At 48.2% G+C, this 17,517-nt stretch overlaps 1 protein-coding gene across 5 annotated transcripts in view; it reads right to left on the bottom strand.

The window, feature by feature from the left end:
- The window catches only part of MAP6 (microtubule associated protein 6), a 133,047-nt gene that overhangs the window by 47,816 nt on the left and 67,714 nt on the right, over positions 1-17,517 (bottom strand). For 2 of the 5 annotated variants that reach the window (XM_088444007.1, XM_088444008.1), the window contains exon 3: positions 4,565-4,761. The exons of 1 other annotated variant lie outside the window; for it this stretch is intronic. In XM_088444007.1, the coding sequence (XP_088300133.1) occupies positions 4,565-4,761 (197 nt within the window). Of the gene's footprint in view, positions 1-1,979; positions 4,762-17,517 lie in introns of those variants that run through there. 2 more of the 5 variants (XM_088444009.1, XM_088444011.1) reach the window with 1 other exon arrangement.

Here is a 17,517-nt window from a genome sequence, read left to right as displayed (position 1 = left end):
GAAACTAGAGAATCACAGAAATTCAGCATAGAGAGTGTAGAATGCAGAGAGAGACAGGTGCAGTGCAGAGAGAGACAGGTGCAGTGCAGAGAGAGTGCAGAGAGACAGGCTTTGTGTAGAGAGACAGGTACAGTACATGTAGAATGCAGAGACACATGAATTGTGCAGGGTAATAAGGGAGGGGTTGGAGCTGTGCAGGGAGAGACAATAAGGAGAGAACAGGCTTTATCTTCAATATTGTGAAGCTAGAGAGACTCCTGCAGCTATTCAATTCAATGCGCTGTTAGCGTTGCTGGGTATAGGTTAAGTCTGAGAACGCCGGTTATCGCGACTTAACCTGGGTGTTAAGGCACGGTAACCGGCATTCTCTGACTAAAGTGTCGGGCGCACGGCTGTTAGCGTCACGCTAAGCCAGTAAACAGCTGCGCGCCGGGCATTTTGTCGGATTTCCCCTCGCATCCACCAGGGTGGTGCGAGAAGAAATCCTTTAGCCGCCCAAAACAGCGCGGTGTATTGAATAGATGCGGGAGCTCCCTCCCGCTGCTATTCAACATCGCACTGAATTGAATTCGGCCCATTGGGTCATATAAAGCTCATAGAGTGACAGCATCCTTGCACTAGTACAGTCATTGTTGTTTTGCTGTGTTTAGCATCACTCATATAATCTGTAAAAACTCTCTCCAAAAACTGCATAGAGGTTGTGTAAAGTACAAAATGCAAACACCTCACACAAAATACAGTGTAATAACAATTCTGTGTGCAGCATGCATTACACAGGGCTAAGGAGACACTGCCTACCGCTATTCTCTTGTACACAATACAGTATATTCACACACTGTTGCATTCCGTTTTCATGCAAATAAGCCTGGAAATGCCCTGTCACCCCTTCATCACTGCACTGAAAGCAGCTTTTGGCATCCAGCACAAACAGAACAATAGAGAGAATTCCCTACTGATGTCTGTTCCCAGTGCACACATTGCTATGACGGCCACATACAGTATAACAGTTGGCGTAGCTGGCAGGATTTCCAGGTTCTTCCAGTCGGATGATTATTGTGTGCCATTGAAACACTGAAAGCCCATTTCTGTTTTCTGTGAGCTTGTTATACAATATTTTCCTAAACTCCAGTCCCATATTCCTGTCTTAAATATTAGATTTTCTGCCACAGATTAAGATTTATTAAATGAATATATTTTACGGCATGGTTAGGCAATCTGTGGCCCTCTAGCTGTTGTGGAACTACAAGTCACAGCACACTTTGACAGCCATCCATGCTGGAACCTGTAATTCCACAACATCTCACAGTGGGGGTCATTCAGACCCGTTCGCGAGCAAAGGACGCTCGCAAACGGGTCGATGTTGCCCCACTGCGCATGCGCACGATGGAGGGAGCTCTGTCGTGCGCATGCGCGAGACCCGGATAGCGACGGGCTCTCCCTCGCTCCGGGTCTCGCACCAAAGGGGACGTGCTGTCGATGTTGATTGACAGCACGCCCCCTTTGGTGGGCGTGCCGGGGGCGTGACTGCCAGACGGAGGCGTTCCCATGGGAATGCCTACCGTCTGAGTCCGGCCCCACTGACATCAGTAATGATGTCAGTAGGAGTGATTTTGGCTCTGATAGAGCCAAAATCACTCCTGGGCTTGCGGAAGCGAGACCCTACCGCAGGGTCTCGTCGCAAGCACGATGGTCGCGATGGTCTTTGACCATCGCGACCATCTTTTTGGCGCTCGCATAAGCTGTGGGTGGTCACCCACAGCTATGCGAGCGGCCAGGAGGCCGCTCCAAATTTAGCTAGGACGGCCCTGATTCAGAGCGAGCGCTCTGGTCAGAGTGTTCAGCTCTGAATCAGGCCCAGTGGTCATAATTTTGACATGTACAATTTTAGTCCTTAATGCACTTGACTTTACTAGCGGTAAAAGCTGAGTTTTTGAAAAGAAAAAGTTCCTAAGTATTTTGTTTTAACCTAGAAACAGTAATTAAGACTTGATTTTTTATTGTTTTGCAGTTATTTATCAGTAAGCATTACATTTTACAGATAGGAAACCATAGAAATTGGAAGGATTTAGAGGTATAACAAGATTTGTTTTAAAAAAAACTTTCGAAGACACTACAACATTTTTTTCTTTCATTTTTTTCAGCAAATGTGGGTAAACTTTGCAAACAAATCCCATTAATTCATGTTCCAAATTTCTATGACATCATCGCTGTGCCATGTTTTGGGCATTGCCGGTTGTAGAAGTAGATTTGGGAAAGTTTAAATTTACAATAGCCCCTATATCACTCTTTTAGCATACGGTAGCATCCTAAATTGTTCCCTGTTGTCTTTGCTGTTTTGTATAAGCCCTTCAACAATTTTGTTTTTTACAATATATCGCTTTAACTTTCAGGCTGGCTTTGTTCTGTACATTTATATTTCTATATATCATCCTGGCAGAGCTACTTCGTTTTATTTTCCAATGGATTTGATGTGTTATCTGCACGGTCGTATAAAATAAGCCACAATTAATTGAGCTTCCCATCTTTAGGTCATTTTAAATACATTAGCTGATGGGTAGCCCGGTCGCTTTAACTAAACACATTGCTTTATTTTTCTGAAATCGTGCTGTGCTTTTCAGCAGGTTCTTTGTATCACCATAGAAAGACATTGGTGATTTGCATTGCCTTTTTAGCAAAGGGCAATGGCATCCAAAGGCAAATGGGTCATACCCAAGGGCAATGAACCTAAACAACTCTGCCCATGGGGTATTAGGGCACAGTAAAAACACAACAGAAATCAAGAAAGATAAAGGAACTCCTTTAGGAAAGGATCCTGGAAGTCTGATGGGCAAAGCCTTGCGAAGTGTATATGTTATCATTATTTGGGCGAATAAGGCGTTGTGTCTTAGGGGCCCATTTATCACTAAGTATACCCCGGATGTATTATGGAGGGACCACAGCAGGTATCTCCGATACCTGCTGTGATCCCTCCAAAACCGCTGGCAGGCGCCGTCCCCGTAGGTTTCTATGTTGCCAAATTTACCAATATCCGGAATGCGATGCATTGCAGATATAGGCCCCCGCAGCTAACCCCATCTGAAGCTGGCATTATCCGCTGTAGCCTATGGGCTACACCGCGCACTATTATCCAGCGTAGGGATCCGTCTGAACCCTCCCCGGCTATGGCGGATGCACATGTGCAGTCCAGGGGACCCTGTAGTGGTCGGCAGCTCTCCGGAGACATCGCAGGGACGGGCTGAGACATCCGGCCGAAGAGATGGCTTTTTGCGATGCGATCAGGGGCGTCACTGGCATGCCCTGATCGCGGTGCAAAAGCGATCCTTGATAAATGGTCCTGTTAATGTGGATGAAGGGGCTGCTTATTCGTGAGAGCTTTATGAATGGCCAATAAATAGAATTACTTGGGCGTTCCAGAAGTGGAATTAAAGAGCTTGATCCAATCAGGTGCGAAGGGTGGCGAATTGCTGTCACAACGTACAGAAACACCAGCAATGGCGCAGAAATTCGCTGCCCGATCTCACCCCGAACTCACACATTTTTGCTCACAGCACTATGGGGAAATATTACGAGTCCCGAGGTACCATAAGTGCGGCATACAGCTGTGCTTAGTCGCAGGTGCACTTAATTGGATCGAGCCCAAGTAGGAAGAAATGGTCGGCTGGTGGCCAGTTCATTAGACTTGTTACAGTACAACTGTGTTACTGTATTTAATAAACAAGCCACAATGGCTCATTATTATAGACACGGACTGTGCAGAACTAAGAACGATCAACATGCTATAATTACTTTCAAAATGAATTTAAATATAAACTATATGTAAATTATCAGAGACAGACACGTAAAAAATGCAAATTATAGTCTTGTCTGTGCTATGATAATCAAGCATATGTTATCAATGATATATAGATATACTTTATATATATGTGTTTCTGAGTTGGGCTGATTTGATCCGAAGATCATATAACCTCTAAGTTACTATATATAGGCCAAGTTCAGATTCCAGTATCAAATGTATTGATATGCTTTAATTGCTTTAATTGACTACTGGTAATTAGGTATTTTGGTGGATATGACATATATTACCTATACTGTTATTACCCCCGTTACCTCCCTCCCCAAGGCTTTTATATAAGAGTTTCCTTGTTCACCCCTGGTCCTACTACAACGACTCTAACTAGCAACTTCCAACCACTAAGTACATGTTACACCAAGTCACCACAGAGGGGGAGTATAGGGAGTTTACGGGTGGCCAGGCGGGGGGGGGGGGGGGGGACGACATAGGGGGTAATACATTCTGATTCGTAGCACCGTGAGCATGTACAGTATATATTTGGGATTTTCCCACGTAGAAATTTTGTCCGCACACAAATAAAACTTTCTGACGGTTCAGTGTGAGAAAAGTGTGTGTGTGGGGGGGTGGGGGTGGAGACAGGGTGATGTCGGGAAGAAAGGACGAGAATTCTAGAATACAATCAAAGCATAAGCAAACCTCAGAGTCACTAACATATTCTGTGGCCTCAGTAATAAAAATAAGACAATAGTACTGTAAGTGCTATTAGATTACTCCTTAGCTTCGGCCAGTTTATTATTGATCTCTTTGCTCTTCTCTTTCTCCTCCGGTGTTGCCATGGAGGTCACGTCGGGGTTCTTCTTTTTAGACGCCCGGCCGGGGATGATCAGCTTCTCTTTGGCCTTTTTCACAGGTTTATGGCTGGGAGTGGTCTTTTTTGGTTTGGGAGTCTGAACACTAGGCTTCTCCACCTGGACAGACAGACGTACACACAAGCCACAAACACACACAGAGAGGTGGGAAATATCATTTAGAACAAGGCAATAAGTAGGCAGAGACAACATACTGTTCAATTATTTTCCATTTCCGCTAATGACACTTACACTCCCACAACAATCTCGTTCCCAATGACGGCATGTGTACATGGCGTGTTTTCCAGATCTCTAGCCCCACAACCAAAAGTTGCATGGGGTGAGGTGCGGTGGCAAAGATACCTGAATGTAGCAGCCACCCCGGTCACCGGACCTTACCCCACGCGACTTTCGATTGTGGGGTTTTCTTATTAATGTGCCACATCTGAAGGACAGCATTAGACTTCATGCGCTGGCAATTCCATCTGACATGCTACGTTCTGCTACAGGTTATGCTGTTCTTCTAATGGAAACTGTTGTTGACCACAGTGGAGGACACATTGAACAACTGCAGTGCAGTCCGCTGGCCAAACTTATAATTTATGGATTAAAATTGCATATTGAATATTTTTAGATTCTCTCCCATAGACTCAATGTGACAAGAAAAAAAAAAAATAGGGACAAAGCTGCTGCAAGGTATGTTATTAAAACCAAAGATAACATGGGAGAGAATACAAGTGCAGGAAAACTGACGGTGGGCGATTGCTTTCATCACAGGATAACAGTATTCTGCTTATTGGTCCCTATTTTTAAGAAAATGAAAGGTGCAAACATAAAAAAAATCGCTGCATGCGTAGTTTCTATATAAAAGTTAAATTCTGTACACATTTTTTTAAAGGGTTTGTCTACCTTCAGATTAATTTACAGTACTTCATTGGATTGGCCTGTACAGGTCTCATTGCAAATTTGGCTCATTATTTACCTTTCTACCTGTCTTCTATGGCTTTCAGCCATGTCTTTACATCATCCCAGAGTATTGTACATTTCCATTGCCCCCCCGGGAAATGACAAAAAGCTGCTTTATGAAAACCTGTTTTGCCAATATAAAAAGATCAACAAAGCTGTCTGGCATCCCAGGGCAATGATAAACTACAACTCTACCCGATGATACGATTACATGGCTGAAACAACAGAAGGACGCCAGAACTGAAAGCAATGACGCAAAAGTTACATGAGAGCATTTACAGGCTAATAAATTAAAGCCACATGATGTGGTCACAGGGGTAATTAACATGCGACCCTGCAGCTGCTGTGGAACTACAAATCCCAGTATGCCCTACCATAGACTTAGCATGCTCTTATTGCAAACTGTGACAGGGCATGCTGGGATGTGTAGTTCAACAGCAGCTGGAGCGCAGAATGGTAAATTCCCCTAGGTTAGAAGGTTAAAGCAGGGGGGGGGGGGAGCACAATACACTTATTGTATAACATTTTAATTTACATACTGTACAATGTAACATCTAATGTTTATTGGCAAATTCCAGGCTATGTTATGGTTATACAGACATTAGGCCAGTGCGACACGGGTTAGTTTTACACAATACACTATAAGCCATTTACATTTGCCTTGTGCAGTGGTTTTATTGTACATTTCAGTTATTGATATTGTTATAGTTGCTGTGTTTCCTATGCTGGTCCTCTTCTATGAGACAATACCAAGGGGATGTAGTCATGTGACCGGGGGCCAATCCCGACAGGGATATATGATAGACATCAAAATACCGACACCTATCATATTCCCGACACCAGAACGCTGAGGACGCCATCCTGAGCGAAGCTAAGTCCAGGGAGCCCTTATGGATAGGCGCGGAGGGGAGGGTTAGAATTAGGGAGTCTAGCGGGGTTAGGGTTAGGTTTGGGGGGGGGATTAGGGTTAGGCACCCCTAGGAGAGAGGGCTAGAGTTAGGCACCCGCAGGGAGAGGTTAGGGTTAGGCACCCCACTGGGAGGGTTAGGTTTAGGGAGCAGTAAGGGGGGGTTAGGGTTAGGCACTAGGGGGGAAGGTTAGGGGTAGGCACCACTAACGGAGGGTTAGGGGGAGGACAGGGGAGGTTAGGGTACTTACCTGTCCCTGTCAGGATCTTGATCCTGTCGGGCAACCGCTGTCGGGATTTGAACCGGCTAAACAGCCGCCGGCATTTCAATCCCATTCCAACAGTATAATAAAATCTGTAGTTCAGAACACGCGCGCAACTCAATTCAACGCGAAGTGCGGCCAGAAATCACTGCGGTGTACTGTTGCGCACAAGCCACACATTACCCCTCATGAGGTTGGGATATGTACCAAGCCTTGGAGAGAGATAAAGTGAGAAGTCGCCCAAAGCAACCAATCAGCGCACGTCATCTCATAGACTGTGCTAGAATGATGACAGCTGGAAGCTGATTGGTTACTTTAGGCAAATTCTCCACTTTATCTGTCTCCAAGACTTGGTACATCTCCCCCCCCCCCTCATGGAATGTGAAAAAAATTAGCTGAGATACTGGCCGCAGATTTACCGAACGTCTGGGCATTACACTGTGTACTCTGTGCCTGATTCACCAATGTGCGCTATTCCGTTGTTTACGCAGTTACGGGATAATTGTAAATCTGCACGTAAGTCGCACTGCGCACGCGTCAAGGTACCGTAGTCGCTCGCAGCCAGAGGCGGTTGCAAGGAAGGAGGTGCAGCATAGTCCAACACTAAAAGAGCCATATGGCTAAAATGTTTCAAAATAATCAAGATGAGCATCAATTTATTTTTATACCCACCCATCAGCCATAACATTAAACCCGCTGACAGGTGAAGTGAATAACAGTGATGATCTCATTACAATGGCACCTGTCAGGAGGTGGGGGGTTTAGGCAGCAGGTGAAGACCCAGTTTTGAAATTGATGTGTTGAAAGCAGGAAAAATGGACAAGTGTAAAGGATCCGAGCGGCATTGACAAGAGCCAACCTGATGGCGAGACGACTGGGTGAGCGCAACTCCCAAACGGCAGGTCTTGTGGGGTGTTCCCGGTGTGCAGTGGTTAGTAACCACCAAAGATAGTTCAAGGTCGGTCAACCTGTGAACCGACAACAGGGTAAACTTGCCTACCCTCACAGGACTGCCGGGAGCCTCCCAAAAATTGGGTGCTGCTTCCAGAATGGCTGCTGGCCTCCCGTGCCCCCCCCCTCCGCACTCGAAAGTGGGCGGTCCAGGGGTGCGATGACGCGATTCATGATGAATCGCATCATCGTAGCCCCGCCCTCTGCTTTATAATGCCGGTAATATCGGCCGCGTCCTATCCCACAGAAGAGCTACTGTAGCATAAATTGCTGAAAAAGTTAATGCTGGCTGTTATAGAAAGGAGCCAGAACACGCAGAGCATCGCAGGTTTGTGCATATGGGGCTGCGTAGACGCAGACCAGTCAGACAGCCCAGACCCCTGTCTATTGCCAAAAGCGCCTTCATTGGGTACCTGAGCGGCAGAACTGGACCATGGAGCAATGGAAGAAGGTGACCTGGCCTCATGAATCATGGTTTCATTTACATCATGTGGACAGCTGTTTCCATTTGCATCGTTTACTTGGGGAAGAGATGGCACCAGGATGCACTATGGGAAGATGGCTGCCGGCGGAGGCAGTGTGATGCCCTGGGCAAGGTTCTGCTGGGAAACCTTGGGTCCTGGCATTCATGTGGATGCTACTGTGACATGTACCACCTACCTAACCATTACTGCAGACCAATTACACCCCTTCATGGCAACGGTATTCCCTGGCAGCAGTGGCTTCTTTCAGCACGATAATGCGCCCGGCACCACTGTATGAATTGTTCAGGAATGATTTGAGGGGGATGCAATCGGAAAACCGACTGTCTTAATCCCGACAGCCGGCTTCCCGATTGCTTTATCCCGGCATGGGATAAATGACCGGCATCTATATCTAGACGCCTGTCATTTACCCGACACCGGGAGACTGGCGCCCGGCATCCCGATCGAAGGGATGCCGGGCGCCGCCAGCGGACAGCCGTGGGGGGGGAGGGTTAGGTTTAGGGCACCTGGGGGGGACTTAGGGTTAGGCACCCCCCCGGGAGGGTTAGGGTTAGGCTAGGGGGAGGGAGGGTTAGGGTTAGGCACCCCTGGGGGGGACTTAGGGTTAGGCACCCCCCGGGGGACTTAGGTTTAGGCAGCGAGGAAGGGGGGGTTAGGGTTAGGCACTTAGAGGGGGGATTAGGGTTAGGCACTTGGGGGGGAGGTTAGGGTTAGGCACCCCTAAGGAGGGTTAGGGTTAGGGGGTTAGGTTAGTAGATACTTACCTATCCACGATCGGGATTTCCAGCACTGTCGGGCTTCCGCTGCCGGGATCTCTGATTTTGTCGGCCAAGCACTGACGGGATTCGGACTGTCGGCCACAGGACCGGGGGTATTTCATACTGATTCCATTTGAGGAACATGACAGAATTGAAGGTGTTGACTTGGCCTCCAAATTCCCCAGATCTGAGGGCCTGATTCAGACCCACTCCCGAGCACACAGCACTCGCAAGCGGGTCGATGGTCCCCGACTGTGCATGCGCCGCCTTCCGGCGTGCGCATGTGCGAGACCCGTACTGCGACTGCAGCTCCGTTGCAACGGGTCTCGCTACAAGACGGGGCGGCTGTCGATGGTGATTGCCAGCTCGCCCCGTTTTGTAGGTGGGGAGGGGTGGCTGCCCAAATGCAGGAGTTCCCTTAGCAACGCCTGGCGTTTGTGGGCGGCCCTACTGACATCACTCGAGATACTGCGGCTTCCCTTGGAGACGTTTTACAGCCGGGGTTTCACACTGTCACGCTCTGATAATTGTCTGCTCGAGAGACACAGCTAACCCTTTGGAGATGGCTCCTAGCTGGCGGCTCATACTACAAGTGAGTTCTATTACGAGCAATTCATTTATGCAGCATACAGCTTACAATCAGGTGTACTCAGGATAGGGGATATCAGGGCCTGATGCAGACCCGCTCGCGAGCAAAGGACGCTCGCAAGCGGGTCGATGGTGGCCGAATGCGCATGCGCACGACGGAGGGAGCTCCGTCGCGCGCATGCGCGAGACCCGGCGAGCGACGAGAAATTCATCGCTCGGGGTCTCGCACCAAAGGGGGCGTGCTGTCGATGGTGAGTGACAGCACCCCCCCTTTGTTGGGTGTGCCGGGGCCGTGGCTGTCAGACGGAGGTGTTCCCATGGGAACGCCTACCGTCTGAGTCCGGCCCCACTGACATCACTAGTGATGTCAGTGGGAGTGATTTTGGCTCTGACAGAGCCCAAATCACTCCAGGGCTTGCGGCAGCGAGACCCTACCGCAGGGTCTCGTCGCAAGCCTGATGGTCGCGATGGTCTTGACCACCGCAACCATCATCATGGACGCTCGCATAAGCTGTGGGTGGTAACCCACAGCTATGCGAGCGTCCAAGAGGCCGCTCCAAGTTTAGGTAGGAGGGCCCTGATTCAGAGCGAGCGCTCTGGTCAGAGCGTCCGGCTCTGAATCAGGCCCTTTATACGAGACTTATCTGTTTCATACAGAGAGCCTGTTATATGTAATCCAGTTTTGGGCAATACCTATGAACCACCTCGTTTTAAACACTGATATAATATCCCTGTATCCTGTTTTGTGCTGAACCAATACGTGAAATTTAATATACAGCATAACTACTGAGGCAATTTTTTCCGGTCTCCAGGCTACCTACTTGTTTATTTTTATAAATATCCTCCAATTGAAGGATTATTGATACATTGACTCGCTTTGACAAGGATCCCCAGGCAAATTATTGCTACTTCACATTGTATCTATTTCTCAGATACAAGTTAATTCAAGACTGTTTCTTTTAATTTTTTATTTATGTGTTGAGAGTCTGATCAATTGCATTGTTATTTTATTATTTTTCATTATTTTCTGTTTGTCTATGTGTGGCTAATTAGCCTTTTTTTTATTAAACTTAATTGTTTTATCTTTATTATTGTATCTTGCTGGTGTTCCAACATAGACTTTAGAGCGCAGTTTAATTGCCCATTATTAATGCCACAAGGTGGTTAAGGTTGGTGATGTCAGTGTGGTTGGCACTCGGGCCAAGTGGCTGCCAGTATTTTCCCAAAAAGTTTTCCATCACATTATTTTAAGGCTTCTCAATCATTTCGGGGTCATACCCAACGCCGATGTTCTCGTAGTTGAGTGATTTTCTTTTTGCAGCTGCGCATCAATGAAAATTTCTGCGCATGTGTTGCACAGTGTGTATGGATGAAGGCGCTGTTGCGATTGGGTCAGATATTATCAGAAATATTGCAGAGTGCAAGTTTCGAAGGTACAACCGATGGTGGCGTATAAAGGCGCATAAAGCGTGATTACAGCGTGCACCAACGCTAAAAGTGGGCACTTCATTCCTTGCACATACGGCTACATGGACGTACACCAGGGAAGGAGTTTGTAGCGGCATAAAGTCACAAATGAGAGACCGTGACAATAGATGCTGCTGCGTTGACTTTTGCGTGCGACTCATTATTTGGCGCGGTATATATAACTTATAGTTCCAGAATGTTCTTACTGATACAGGGGACTTATTTCAGGGATCATAAACAATGTGTAGAAGTAACAATGTGAAACTGGCCCACACCCATGTACCAGTGTACGGTATCTTACCAGACAACAACAGGATACAGGTGTATAGAGAAGGCCAGCTATGTGCCATGATACCATCTAATAATGTGTCTTCTTACCGGGTTTGTCACCAGCATTTTGGTTGATCTGTTTTACATAACCTGCAAATGTTAGGGTTGCATTTAGTAACTGTGAATAGCTGAAGGAAACTCTATAATTATGGAGTTATCATATCCCGGCGTCGGGATTTGATGGTTCAAATCCCGACGCCGGAAGACCGGCATTAGAAGATCCCGACAGGGTAAGTTTTTCTACTATCCCTAACCCTCTCCACCCCCTAACCCTAACGCACTCTTAGGGGTGCCTAACCCTAACCTCCCCCCCCCTAGTGCCTAACCCTAACCCCCCCCGTAAGTGCCTAAACCTAACCACCCCGTCCGCACAGCCTAAACCCAATCCTCCCGGGGGGGTGCCTAACCCTAACCTCCCCCCCTAGTGCCTAACCCCACATAAGTGCCTAAACCTAACCACCCCGTCCCCACAGCCTAATCCTAACCCTCCTAATCCTAAAATCCTAACCCTCCCCTGTCCACGTCCGCCACCCGGCTTACCTTCGTTCGGTATGCCGGGCGTCGGGCTCCCGGCGTAGGGATAATGATAGGCGTCGGGATTTCGACACCTATCACTAGTCACCTGTCGGGATTGCACAGTCGGGAAGCTGGCGGTCGGCATTTCGACCGCCGGCTTCCTGACAGCATACCCCTCCAACAGGGTGCACAGCTCTCTGCTCTGGGGATTCCCACTTAGGTCCTGATTCAGAGGTGCAAACAGACACGCTCGCTTCTCTTCCCGCATCTGCGTCTTTATGATAATGCTGCCACCGAGGATCTTCCTACTGATACGGCCACTGCGGCGTTTATTCATCTCAGTGCGTCAGGGCCAGACCCAAGGGGGAAGGCGATCCATCCCCATCTTTAGAGGCACCATCTGTCACGTGCCCCAGCCCTGTGTCAGACCGTGGCGCCCTTCGTCTGTGCTATTAACATTCCATAGGTTTGCTCAGATAATCGATGTGCGGCCGATGTGCATCTGATGGTGTGTTTTTGGACACAAGAGATGGGAGTCTGTACAAATCCCCACAGCTGCGACATTAGCCTATTTTCGCAGAGCTGCTGCATACAGCATCGCAGTTGTGACAGGATTTGCGTACACCTAGAAATCAGACGCTGTAATTGTAAATTAAGTGAGAAGTATAGGAGCAGGACTTTTTGATTCTGGTGGAAGGGGCAGACTTGCCTGAACTCCCGGAGCGACCAGGAGGCTCCCAAATCTCGGTTGGTGTTCCCGGCCGCCCGGAAGAGTATTCAAGTCCCCCGGTCCGGAGCTGCTGCTGCCGACGTCCTCTCGGCGCCATGCAGTTCCCAAGTGAAGTGAACAGTCCATACCACGATTACACGATTTGCGATGAATCGCTTCATCGTAACCCCGCCTCCTGCTTTACAATGGCAGTAATTGCATCACTGCATTACAGGGAGTGTAAAACTAATTCCTGTAAACTAATTCCTGTGCGGTTTCTGGCGGCAAAGAGCGGTAGCAGTGGCGTTCTGCCTGAGATCCCCTCTAATATATGGGTTAGGCTGATTCTACCCTACTGGGGTCAGCGGCACCACCGGTCCAGGTGGGCCTGGGTTGTGTCTTTGGTGCAGGAGGTGGATACCTGAGAGAGGTGATGAGTTGGGCAGCTGACTCCCATCTACATGGACGTGAAGTGATACAGACGTGGATATTGCCTAGTGGGGCCGTTCTCTCTTCACCATCATACTATACCTGTCCTTCCCTCTTTTTCAAATAGTTTAATAGTGAATTACTTTTAGTTTAAAGCTTAAATAAAGCTGACCTTTCTTTTCCCCTTACATATGTCTCTGTGTCATTATTATATTATAGTAAAGGTAAGATATTTAACTTAACAGAATGCAAAGAAATTACACAATGCTAGGTTAGGGGTATACCTGTGATGCGTTAGGTGAGGTGAGTACCTATGACTGAGCTAGGTGGGGGTATACCTGTGATGCATTAGGTGGAGTGTGTACCTATGACTGAGCTAGGTGGGGGTATACCTATGACTGAGCTAGGTGGGGTGTGTACCTATGACTGAGCTAGGTGGGGGTATACCTGTGATGCATTAGGTGGAGTGTGTACCTATGACTGAGCTAGGTGGGGGTATACCTGTGATGCGTTAGGTGAGGTGAGTACCTATGACTGAGCTAGGTGGGGGATACCTGTGATGCATTAGGTGGGGTGTGTACCTATGACTGAGCTAGGTGGGGGGTATACCTATGACTGAGCTAGGTGAGGTGAGTACCTATGACTGAGCTAGGTGGGGGATACCTGTGATGCATTAGGTGGAGTGTGTACCTATGACTGAGCTAGGTGGGGGTATACCTGTGATGCGTTAGGTGAGGTGAGTACCTATGACTGAGCTAGGTGGGGGTATACCTGTGATGCATTAGGTGGGTTGTGTACCAATGGCTACATTAGGTGGGGGTATACCTGTGATGCATTAGGTGGAGTGTGTACCTATGACTGAGCTAGGTGGGGGTATACCTGTGATGCGTTAGTTGAGGTGAGTACCTATGACTGAGCTAGGTGGGGGTATACCTGTGATGCATTGGGTGGGGTGTGTACCTATGACTGAGCTAGGTGGGGTGTGTACCTATGACTGAGCTAGGTGGGCGTATACCTGTGATGCATTAGGTGGGGTGAGTACCTATGACTGAGCTAGGTGGGGGTATACCTGTGATGCGTTAGGTGAGGTGAGTACCTATGACTGAGCTAGGTGGGGGTATACCTGTGATGCATTAGGTGGGGTGTGTACCTATGACTGAGCTAGGTGGGGGTATACCTGTGGTGCATTAGGTGGGGTGAATACCTATGACTGAGCTAGGTGGGGTGTGTACCTATGACTGAGCTAGGTGGGGGTACACCTGTGATGCATTAGGTGGGGTGAGTACCTATGACTGAGCTAGGTGGGGTGTGTACCTATGACTGAGCTAGGTGGGGGTATACCTGTGATGCATTAGGTGGGGTGAGTACCTATGACTGAGCTAGGTGGGGGTATACCTGTGATGCATTAGGTGGGGTGTGTACCTATGACTGAGCTAGGTGGGGGGTATACCTGTGATGCATTAGGTGGGGTGAGTACCTATGACTGAGCTAGGTGGGGGGTATACCTCTGATGCGTCAGGTGGGTTGTGTACCTATGACTGAGCTAGGTGGGGGATACCTGTGATGCATTAGGTGGGGTGTGTACCTATGACTGAGCTAGTTGGGGGGTATTCCTGTGATGCATTAAGTGCGGTGCGTACCTATGACTGAGCTAGGTGGGGGGATACCTGTGATGCATTAGGTGGGGTGTGTACCTATGACTGAGCTAGGTGGGGGGTATTCCTGTGATGCATTAGGTGAGGTGTGTACCTATGACTGAGCTAGGTGGGGGGATACCTGTGATGCATTAGGTGGGGTGTGTACCTATGACTGAGCTAGGTGGGGGGTATTCCTGTGATGCATTAGGTGAGGTGTGTACCTATGACTGAGCTAGGTGGGGGTATACCTGTGATGCATTAGGTGGGGTGAGTACATAGGCAAATGCAGGGGGGTTTCCGTCTCCCTGGAAACCCCCTCCCCAGCCCACACCATGACCACAATAGAAATAGTAATATAATGGAATTTTACTAGCGCTGCATGTTCTTCTCAGTACCATAAATATAAATGAAATAATTATCACCACCTGTGGATCTTTTAACATGTATCAGCCAGTAATAAATACACCTGTGAACCAATTAGGGGATTTGGAAAACATGCACTTTTAGGGATGTGCTGCTATAGAGCCCAATATTTACATATATGTACAGGGCAGTGCTAGGTTCTTCTCTGCTCCCCCAGACTCCCGGACTTGCTCCAATGCTCTGGAATGGTGCCCACATCTAAAATAAAAACATTCAGCTCAAGGAGGATGGCCTACTGACGCATATAATGGGTTACTGTGATCGCTGGTCCTGTATATGCTGGTATTATAACACACAATACACTTTGTATGACGCATATTAAAGCTGGATAAGTGGTAATGATGCCCTCTTCATGGACTGGCCACACTCACTCTAAAATCATGCATTTGGAAACCCCCCTCTAGAAATCCTGCGCTTGGCACTAGAGTACCTATGACTGAGCTAGGTGGGGGGTATACCTGTGATGCATTAGGTGGGGTGTGTACCTATGACTGAGCTAGGTGGGGGGTATAACTCTGATGCATTAGGTGGGTTGTGTACCAATGACTGCATTAGGTGGGGGGTATTCCTGTGATGCATTAGGTGGAGTGTGTACCTATGACTGAGCTAGGTGGGGGGTATTCCAGTAATGCATTAGGTGGGGTGTATACCTATGACTGAGCTAGGTGGGGGGTATTCCTGTGATGCATTAGGTGGGGTGAGTACCTATGACTGAGCTAGGTGGGGGGTATACCTGTGATACATTAGGTGGGGTGAGTACCTATGTCTGTGATAGGTGGGGGGTATACCTCTGATTCATTAGGTGGGGATATGTATCTATAACTGCATTAGGTGTGGATGTGTACTTATGTCTGTGCTAGGTGGGGCTGTATGACTACGCTAGGCAGGAGTGTATTTCTATAACTGCAGTAGATGGAGACTGTACTTATGACTGTGCTAGGTTGGGGGGTGTATATACCTATGGCTGTGCTAGGTGAGTGGGTGTATATACCTATGGCTGTGCTAGGTGAGTGGGTGTATATACCTATGACTGTGCTAGGTTGGGGGGGTGTATATACCTATGACTGTGCTAGGTGGGGGGTGTATATACCTATGACTGTGCTAGGTGAGTGTGTGTATATACCTATGACTGTGCTAGGTGAGTGTGTGTATATACCTATGGCTGTGCTAGGTTGGGGGGGTGTATATACCTATGGCTGTGCTAGGTTGGGGGGGTGTATATACCTATGACTGTGCTAGGTGAGTGGGTGTATATACCTATGACTGTGCTAGGTTGGGGGGGTGTATATACCTATGACTGTGCTAGGTGAGTGGGTGTATATACCTATGACTGTGCTAGGTTGGGGGGGTGTATATACCTATGACTGTGCTAGGTTGGGGGGGTGTATATACCTATGACTGTGCTAGGTGAGTGGGTGTATATACCTATGGCTGTGCTAGTTGGGGGGTGTATATACCTATGACTGTGCTAGGTGAGTGGGTGTATATACCTATGACTGTGCTAGGTTGGGGGGTGTATATGCCTATGACTGTGCTAGGTGGGGGGTGTATATACCTATGGCTGTGCTAGGTGGGGGGTGTATATACCTATGACTGTGCTAGGTTGGGGGGGTGTATATACCTATGACTGTGCTAGGTGAGTGGGTGTATATACCTATGACTGTGCTAGGTGGGGGGGTGTATATACCTATGACTGTGCTAGGTTGGGGGGGTACATATACCTATGGCTGTGCTAGGTGGGGGGTGTATATACCTATGGCTGTGCTAGGTGGGGGGTGTATATACCTATGACTGTGCTAGGTGAGTGGGTGTATATACCTATGACTGTGCTAGGTGAGTGGGTGTATATACCTATGGCTGTGCTAGGTTGGGGAGGGTGTATATACCTATGACTGTGCTAGGTTGGGGGGGTGTATATACCTGTGACTGTGCTAGGTTGGGGGGGTGTATATACCTATGACTGTGCTAGGTGGGGGGTGTATATACCTATGGCTGTGCTAGGTTGGGGGGGTGTATATACCTGTGACTGTGCTAGGTTGGGGAGGGTGTATATACCTGTGACTGTGCTAGGTTGGGGGGGTGTATATACCTATGACTGTGCTAGGTTGGGGGGGTGCATATACCTATGGCTGTGCTAGGTGGGGGGTGTATATGCCTATGGCTGTGCTAAGTTGGGGGGTGTATATATATACCTATGACTGTGCTAGGTGAGTGGGTGTATATACCTATGACTGTGCTAGGTTGGGGGGGTGTATATACCTGTGACTGTGCTAGGTGAGTGGGTGTATATACCTATGGCTGTGCTAGGTGAGTGGGTGTATATACCTATGACTGTGCTAGGTTGAGGGGGGTGTATATACCTATGGCTGTGCTAGGTTGAGGGGGGTGTATATACCTATGGCTGTGCTAGGTGAGTGGGTGTATATACCTATGACTGTGCTAGGTTG

This window comes from Taudactylus pleione, unplaced genomic scaffold, assembly GCF_031769625.1.
Source record: "Taudactylus pleione unplaced genomic scaffold, aTauple2 ptg000344l, whole genome shotgun sequence".
In the NCBI taxonomy this organism is placed as follows: domain Eukaryota; kingdom Metazoa; phylum Chordata; class Amphibia; order Anura; family Myobatrachidae; genus Taudactylus; species Taudactylus pleione.
The sequence above is the reverse complement of the archived record's forward strand: the minus strand, read 5'-3'. Positions and strand labels throughout refer to the sequence as shown.